Source organism: Rhinolophus sinicus, chromosome 17, assembly GCF_057876585.1.
Source record: "Rhinolophus sinicus isolate RSI-liver-muscle chromosome 17, RSI-T2T, whole genome shotgun sequence".
NCBI classification, from domain to species: domain Eukaryota; kingdom Metazoa; phylum Chordata; class Mammalia; order Chiroptera; family Rhinolophidae; genus Rhinolophus; species Rhinolophus sinicus.
The window spans coordinates 28,556,145-28,565,762 of NC_142517.1; the positions used below are offsets into that span (position 1 = coordinate 28,556,145).

Here is a 9,618-nt window from a genome sequence, read left to right on the forward strand (position 1 = left end):
TAAAGTCATGGGATATGGAGCATAGCTTAGGGAAAGGAATCACTGGAATCATAATAGATGTATACAATGTCAGAGGGGCAATAGATTGGGGGAGGGGTTATCACTTTGTGAGGGGTGAAATGTCTAACTATTGCATTGTTTTGTACACCTGAAACTAAAATAAAAAAAAAAAATGTCCTGTGAAAGTCTGGAAAGATACTGTGAAGCCCATACCTGTGTCTTCGGTAAACGATGAGAGCAACAATGAGAGTAGAAGCAGAATGGACGCCCCCAAACAGACAGGAGAAGTGAGGATGGACTCATCATGGGTGATCACAGAGAAGAGACTCAGTCTGAAATGCCAGAGGCACAGGGTACACCCCAGTGCTCTGCGCAAGCCAACCACAACCATACCATGGCCTTCGGTAAAATGATTCTATGAAATGAAAATCAAGACAAGGAGACTTTAATTTAGCAGCATAGGAGAGAATGCTAACGAGACCTGGGTAGATTTGGATGACTTCTTCTTCCACCAAGTTTCAGAACAGAACAAGTTTGCTGAGAATTGTAGAGCTAAAGGACCCCTGGGTACAAGGCAGGGGTAATCACTTGATAGATGAGGCAACTGTTAAACTTCAAGAGCTTAAAAGAGCCATCTGTCCAAGGTCACAGCCATCTGGTTAGTGGTTGAGCTATATCTGGAGTCCAAATCTCCTGGTTCTCTGACTCTTTCTGTTCCATTTTATCAATTTAGGAGCCATAACTGATAATACGCGTGCTTGGAGGATATTCCACAGGACCACTGGAATCTGGTTTCCAACTCGCCACTGCACTGAAACTGACCTTGTCAAGGCTCCCGATGGCTTCAATGCTGCCAAATTCTATGGAAACTTTCTGACTCGATTTAGACTTCTAATCATGATATGCAACAGTGGAGCACTCCTTGAAACAGTTCTCTTGCTATCTCCATTAGTTAGGACTTTGTTGCTGGTGAGAGAAACCCATGTCAAAGGTGACCAAGCCAAATGATAGCTGGCTCATATAATCACTATCCTGGAGAGGCTCACTTTAGGTACAGTCTGATGCAGGAGCTCAGATAATGATACTAAGACCACTTTCTACGTATTACTTGGCTCCACTTTCCGCAAATTGGCTTCATTCTCATACATACTCTCCCCTCATAGTGACAAAATGGCTGCCATAAATTCTACTCTTTTGTTTAATTATGTGTGGATTTGTTTGCTGGGAAGGCAAAGACGTCTCTTGGGATATTTCCATCCTTTATTACAGAGGTTTGTTGTCATCATCTATGGAAAACAATCTTTCACTGCAAGCCTGTGTTACTGCAAAACTTGTTTTCCGTGTTTGTTGTGGGGAATTGCGCTCATTTACTATATGTCTAAGAAATTGTATATATAAGACCATCTGGGTAGGAGGTTGGATTTATATGCCTAAGCTGTCATGTGCCCACCAGTACTATTAATGACCTGACTAACTTTATTCCATAATTCCATTTCTACATAAATTCATAAACCCAATTTCTAGTGAGAAACCAAAAGGTCCTTTGTCTTGGCTTTCTGGTTATTGATTTATTTGAATAAATAAATAAATTTGTGATTCTAGAAGAATAATTTCTAACAGTATGTGAAGCTTGTTTTCTTTATACCATTCAGGTCTTGGTAACTTCCTAATCCGTATCCACAGCTGTGTTCCATGCCGTGAGCTCCAGACTTGTATATCCAACTGCCCACTTAGGACTACCTGGATATTTTACAGATTTCACCAGCCTAACGTGGCCAAGAGTGAGTTCCTAATTTCCTCTTTTATCTCCCACAAAATCTGTCTCTCTGCTCAACATTCTTCATCATGTCAGTAAACGGCACTGTTATGTATCCAATCAGTCAAGCAAACATCCTGGAAATCATTCTCCAGTTATCTCTTTTCCCTTCTCCCTTGTGGTCCATCACCAAATCCCATCAAATAGGTGTCAAACCATCTGCTTCTGCCTACTCATTGCCGCCACCCCGGTCTTTGCCACTGTGATCTCTTGTCTTGCCCACCTCCTTCTATCCTAGTCCGTGCCCAGCAGTCAGGGTGACGTGTATGAAGCATAAATCAGGTATTAACTTCTAAAGACTTTCCATTGCCTTTCTACTGTTATTAAGAATAAACCCCAAATGTCTTCCCATGACTACAAGGTCCTGCATTGTCTGTCCCTGGCTCACAGTTCAATCTCGTCTCATCTCCATTCTATGCCCTTAGTCATGGGACTGCAACTACACTGGCTGCCTGTGGTATCAGGTGGGTTATGAGCTGGCAACATGAGAAAACACACACACACACACACACACACACACACACACACACACACACACACCCTGATTGGCATAGTCAAGGCCCAGAAACTTTTCAGAGAAAGGGTGCCACAGAGGATGAGAGCAGCAGTGTATTCTGGTAGGGCTTTTTCCCCGTTGCTAGTTCCCCAATGTGACGTTCACGTAGAACAGGATAGGCTTCTGTGGTTCTAAGAAAACAGGCAGATTTTCGCTGTATGACAAGTCTTTTATACATAGGACTTGCACCAAGACTTAGCTTAATATTCTATGTACTATGCACTTAGATTTCCCAGATTGGAACCAAATTCACCATCAATGAAGCCATATCCTAATATAATAGTCCCTCCCCTTACGTGAGGGAGATATTTTCTGAAACTCCCGGTGAATGTCTGAAACTATGGATAGTACCCAACCCTGTATGTACTATTTTTTTTTCCTGTGTATACATACATATGATAAAGTTAAATTTATAAATTTGGTACAGTAAACGATTAACACTAACAACTAATAACACAATAGAACAATTATAACAATATGTCATAATAAAAGTAATGTGAACATGGTCTCTCTCTCTCTAAATATCTTGTACTGTATTTACCCTTCTTGTGATACTATGAGATGATACAATGCCTATGTGACGAGATAAAGTGAGGTGAATAGCGTAGGCACTGTGACATGGCATGAGGCTGTTATTACTCTTCTGATGGTAAGGGTGACTTGAACACGAGCACTGCAATATGGTGACAGCTGATCTGATAACTGAGATGGCTACTAAGTGATGAGCGGTGTGTAGTGTTTGCAGTGTGAATATGCTGGACAAAAGGTTGATTCACATCCTGGATGGGATGGAGAGGGCTGGCGCAAGATTTTATCATGCTACTCAGAGTGGTGTGCAATTTAAACTTATGAGTTGTTTATTTCTGGAATTTTCCATGTACTATTTTTGGACCTTGGTTGACCATGGGTAACTGAAGCTATGGAAAGCGAAACTGTGGATAAGGGGGGAGATATTGTATTCAGTTAAACCTGAAAAATATGTCTGCTTTTAGCTTTTAAGCATTCTAGAACGCCTGTCTCTCCTCAGTCCATTCCTGGACTGTCATTTAGTCTGGGTTATCTGATGCTGAGTCCAAATCACAAGTCCATTTCCCTGAAAGCTTGTTTGTTCCCTTGACATGTAATGTTCATTCATGCCCCAGAGTCTGCAATTCCCACAACCCCCTGCGTGGAGACTTTCCCTAGCTCTTTCTCTGCATTGCCAAATTCATTTTATCCTTCAGATCTTAGCTAAAATGTCACCTGCTGAGAGGAATTTTTACTATCTAAAATAATTTGTGCTGTAATTTTTTAGCACCTTATTTACTTTCCATGTTTTTCACAAAATCTGTGTGGTTTTTTTTCATTTTTTTTTTTTTTCTGCCTCCCACTAAAATAGAAACTAATTGAGGTGAGGGACCTTGTTTGTCTTACTCTTTTTTTTATATCCTCGGGCCTGACAGTGCCTTGCACACAGTAGGCACTCAACAGGTCTTAGCTGAATGAGGGATTGAAGACAAGTGTCTTGCTCTGCTGAGGGTCACACTGCCTGTCCTACCCCATCAGGATGACTTCATTGCTGGGTTCATACAGATGATAACAGGCTGGCTTCTGACACAGTGGATGTCGGGTAACAGATCATTCATGGGCATAGAAACAAGTATGACAGCTTGAGCCTCCAGACCCCAGAATCTTGGCTCTTGGTGTGCTGGGCTTCAATATGGCCCCTACTCTTCAGCTTCCTTTCTAGTAGTCATTGGTGATGAGATAAAACATCTCATTTTCATGCTCACAGTCTCAATTCCTTTGATATGAAATGTGTGTTCTTGAGGAGGATAAGTGAAAGCACCTATTAGTGATCCCACAGTCAACTTTTCACACTGCTCTTGGAAAGGAAGTTCTGTGCAATGTGGAAGTGAATGAATAAAGGAAAAAAGTAAATTATGGCTCATGAAGATATGAGTAAAAAAAGTAAATTATGGCTCTTCAAAAATAATATATTGGGTTGGTCTTTCCTTACAAATTTATATGAGTTGTTTTGTGATGACTGATGAAGGATTTTTTTGTCTTTGCTATTTGTTGGTAACTGTATCAGTCAGCTTTTACTAGGTTATGCTGCAATAACAAAAAACCCTAAAAATCTTAATGGCTTAAAACAGCAAAGGTTTGTTTCACTGTGTGTCAATATGAGTAAGATTCGGCTTTTTTCCATGTCTCTTCTTTATCCTGGGATCCAGGCTGAGGAATGGTCCCTATCTGGGACATACCTGTCTTATAGCAAAGGGAGAAAGAGAGACAGAAAACATGCAGTACCTTTTAAAGCTTTTGCTTACAAATGGCATGATTCACTTCTACTCAGAGGACTTGCCAAAGCAAGGTACACAGAAAAACATGACATCAATGGGACAGTTTAATCCAGGGAGGCAGAGTAAATGATTGAGAATACTAATATAATCATCCAGAGGAACTGCATAACGATGATCTAAAATTACTGCTGCTGAAAATTTTGGCAACTTTTAATGAATAAAAATTTTAAAAAGAATGAGTATTTGTAATTATCATGATGTAGTAATCTTATGTACAAGCTACACAATGCAGGACAAAGAGCATAAAACGGAGAATTTGGAGTCTGTATGGCAACAGTTCACTGTATGAGCTTGGACAACACATCGTAATCACTGGGCTCCCAGTTCTGCGCAATAAGGGGTTTAAATGAGATGATCGCCCAGTTTATCGTAAATTAAAAATGTCTGTGTTTCTTTGATTCCAAGTACATGCTGGGTAGTGTGTGCTAGTGACAGTGGTGACAGTATTGAGAGTTCAATTTGCAGGACCTCTTTGGGCTGTTAGAAAGTGTTGCTCTGCATTTTGAAGGCAGGCACGGAGATCTAAGACTTTCATCCTTAGCCAACATTAGAGGGGTTGGAGCCTGTACTTATTTTCTTCTCACTGAAGCCTTGCCACTCACACACATGGGACTGCTGTTCAGTTTAGAAGGATTTTTCATTCTCAGTTCACTTAGCTAAAGGGCAAGTTCTGACAAGGTGGCTGTTTGAGTATTATCGATGAGTGATGAAAAAAGCAGCAGTAGGATGTGAATGGAAATCCTGACTCCAGCCTGACCCTAAATTGTTAGTTTTTGGAAAGAAAAAATTAAGGAAAATATCAGACTTTGAAAGTCTCGTTGGTCTGTAGCTAATTCTGTACAATTCTTCATGTTGGATGAACCTCAGAGGTTGAAAAACTTGTTCAGTGAAGTTAGCAAACCTGTACCTGTCAAGACTTTTTTTTTTCCCTCTCAGTACATCTATTCCCGTTTTCCTTTGCTATTTAGGTCTACTGGGCATACATCTTAAATTAGAAATGCTCAGCTCTTTCAACCAGATTTTCAACTTAGATCAGATCCTGCAGAGCTTCAGCCACTGCTTGACCTCCAAATGCTCATTCTTCATCTCAATGTAAGTGATGTCATATATTTTTGAATATAGGTCCCGTAAATGGTGGCTTTGAGCTATTCCTGTAACCGAGCATATCACTGTCATTGTCATCACTACTAGCCATTAGAATATTAGTTCAATTTGGTGGACTCCTCTCCTCTAATGTGTTAAAACAGTTTACATAAATGTTGTCTCTCAGGGCAGCTGTCACACATGTGTATCAGGAGATAGATAGATGCAAAGATGTTCACTGCGGTATTGTTTGTGATCAGAAGAAAAAGAATGCCTAAATATTCTCCACTAGGAAATTGATCAATATATTGTTCTATAATCATACTTGAGGCAGCAGTAAAATAAATTAACTAGAATTATGTCTATCAATATAAATACATCTCAAAAACATGTTGGGTGAAAAAAAGCAAGTTACAGAATTATACATACAGTATGAAACCATTTCCTTAAGTTTCAAAACATACAACATTCTATATTATATATAGATACACACATTTATAATAAAACTGAAAATAAATGTAGAAGAAGGGTATACAAGAATTTTGGAATGATGGTTACCTCTGGGGAAGGAGGGGAAGAAAGAGACAGGGGGATTAGTTTATGGCTGTAATGTTTTGTTTCTAAAAAAACAAACAAACCAAAAACAACAACAATAACAAAACCCCAAACTCAAACCAAGTCTTGTAAGATGTTAACCTTGGCTAAATTTTTCTAGTGGGCATAAGGGTATTTGTTATGGTTTCCTTATGCTTTTTGTATATGGGAAATATTTAATAACAAAACAGTCCGTCTCCTTCTCCATTATTCCCCTTTTCCTCATATCAACCTCAGAGAGATGTAGTAGCACTGAACGTGAAAACCTCTGTAAGACTGGGTTTACTTCATGTGGTTTTGAGAAGGTGACCTCTTTTTTTCTTTTTAATTTAAAAACACCCCTTTTAACTCAGATTTGAGATAGGTTTTGAAAAAGAGCTAGACTCTCATGGACTTTTCATTCATCTGTTTCATGTATCCCTGAGGCCCTTCTGCTTCAGCTACCCCATGCTTACAACCCTCCGTGGGTTCTTGTTATCCTCAGAATGAATCAGCCTCAGATGGCCTGCAGCCCTACAGCTTCTGGCACAGGCTTCTCCACTGCCTGTTCTCTCTTCTCCTACCACATTCTCTGTTCCCTCTCACCAGAGTGTTCAGAAGTTGGTAGCTCTACCTGGCTCACTGTTACCCCTCATTTCCCTTCAGCTCTAAGCTGTAGGTCCTTCTTCAAGGGCATCCCCCCTGACCCCCTTGCCTGGGGTCTGTGTTGGTCTCATTCTCTTCTGGGTCCCCAGTGCTGGGTGTGGTTCCTAGGACACATGATCAATACATATTTATTAATTCTCACTAACCTGAAATTAGAATTATAGAGATTAAATGAGTCAGGTCATCCTCTATCACCCACTTATCCCTCTTTATGAATGGTGATGTGTCTATTTATTCTTGCTTCATTTTTGCTATACATAAGACGATAATAGCTATAAAGTTAATTATCTTACCAGATTAATAGAAATTCCTACCATGTTCCTTGGCTATGTCTAAATTTAACATTACTTAGTGACACTTAATGTAAAGGGAATCGTGAATTAAGTATTAGTAGTTATTTATAAGTCAGTTACCTGTACAATAGATTGTGTGTCCCCAATCCAGGAGCATATATTGGTCATAAAAATTCCTTTCTGTTGAGTTTAACGTTAGTATTGGCAAACTGCATGGGAAGGAAGTCACTGAAACACATTCCAGGAAAGTAAAAGTCTACCATCTAAAGCAAGCTTGTTTTAAACTAAAGAGTTTAATTAGTAAAGTAAGGATAATTTTTTGATAGTTTCATTGTATCAGGCAGTTCCTTGGAAAGGATTCGTGGGGTAGTGTTAGAATTAGACTCCTCTGAGCTTAATGGTGCAAGTGAAAATTTACGTATTGTCACTCTTGCTTTTGTGTAAGGGGCTGCAAGTCTGTGAATCTTAATAGGGTATGTCTAATAACATGTTAATAACTCACAAACGGCTGGCTTTGGACCACAGACCTTGAGTGAAAAGGCCTTCATAAATTATACATATCTGACAAATAGGTGATACATTTTTCAAATCACATAAGCTCTTCAGAATCAAGTCTGCTCTGTGGAGATAATTAAAGAAAATCAATGCATGTTGATTGATAGATATTTGACTTGAAAACACATTCTCCATGCTGCCTCAGACAATGGGGCGCCCAGCCTCCAAGACCACTGTTCCCTGAAGATGACATGAGGGGGTAAGTGGAAGTCTTGAGTGTACGGGGTCAGTGCTTATTTCTCCACACGCTGAGTTGAGTTCTCACCTCAGTCCTGGCCCTGACCCTAACTCCCCACAGAGCTAAGGGCAGTTGACTCAAACTATCTCTGTCTCCTTCTCGGAGTGAAAGAGTGTGACTCTTGTTTTAGTCTCACTGGGACCAGGGGAGGCTTATTTCATCAATGTTGGTAAAGTGCTAGGAAGTTGAGAAGTGCTGTGTCCATTCTGAGCAACATTATTGATTTATTTTTTTCCTTGTGGTTATTATAAAATTCTTCCCATATCAGATAATGGCTCAGCATTGCATAAACAGCCAAGAATTGCTGGCAGGAGAGATGTGGCGTGTGTTATCCCCGAGGAAAATTGATGTCTATAAAATGCCTTCAGTTTCTCTGAAAAAACATTATTACATGATGGAAACTGATTATGTTATTATTGGATTTTTATTTGCCTATCAAAGTATTTTCTTTTTATTTGTATGTTTTGGTTTTCTTTTCAGTAATTATCTGTTTTAATGTTGAGCCCAGTAAAGCTTCACATTATGAAAGGTCTGGATTGGTAAAAATTTTGCCATCCATTTTGGATAACCTTGTTCATGAAATAGGGGGACACACACAGACATGCATATATATATGTTTTCAAACATGTATATAAATGAGTGTATATAGATATGTAATCTATAATATATATACATTTATATACACATATTTATACGCATGTATAATGCATATAAAGTCTGGCAATTAAGTTTGCGAACTGGTTGCAACGCTGTTGCTAACATTTTTTGCTATCAGAGGGTTTATTCATTATGAATTTGTACCAATTGGACAAACAGTTAATCAAGTTTACTATTGGAAGTGCTGAAAAGGCTGCATAAAAAAGTGAGACGACCTGAACTTTTCGCAAACAATTCATGACTCTTGTATCACGACAATGTACCAGCTCACATGGCACTGTCTGTGATGGAGTTTTTAGCCAGTAAACAAATAATTGTATTGGAACACCCTCCCTACTTACCTGATCTGGTACCCAATAACTTCACTCTTTACTTGAACATAAAGGAAATATTGAAAGGAAGACATTTTGGTGACATTCAGGACATCAAGGGTAATATGACGACAGCTCTGATGGCCATTCCAGAAAGAGTACTTTGAAGGTGACCTTAGTGACATTCAGCAATGAGGTATGTAGCACTTTTTCTAGGATGAGTTCTCAAACTTAATTGTCAGACCTTGTATATATCATGCTAATATATTTACGTATGTCTGCATTATTACACTACTTAAATAATAAAACAAGATTAGTAACTACTAGTAATGACATTTAGCTGGTTCACCATTCTTGAAAAGATTTTAGGAATTGCACTTCTGAAAGTACATCCCACAGGCATTTAAAAAGCACATGAGGAATCTAGACCAGTTACTTTATTATTATACTTATAAAAAAAACTGAAATAGCACAATACAGCGGGATCATCTAGATTATTATTCATGAGACTTTGTCCTGGATCAC

The 9,618-nt window shown here is 39.1% G+C and overlaps 1 protein-coding gene across 1 annotated transcript in view; it reads left to right on the plus strand.

The window, feature by feature from the left end:
- MFSD1 (major facilitator superfamily domain containing 1) overlaps positions 1 to 1,469 on the plus strand; it is a 43,175-nt gene extending 41,706 nt beyond the window's left edge. The window contains exon 16 of the mRNA XM_074327000.2: positions 734 to 1,469. Within this exon, the coding sequence (XP_074183101.2) occupies positions 734 to 746 (13 nt within the window). The 3' untranslated portion in view covers positions 747 to 1,469. The remainder of the gene's footprint in view (positions 1 to 733) is intronic.
- Positions 1,470 to 9,618: the final 8,149 nt, after the last annotated feature.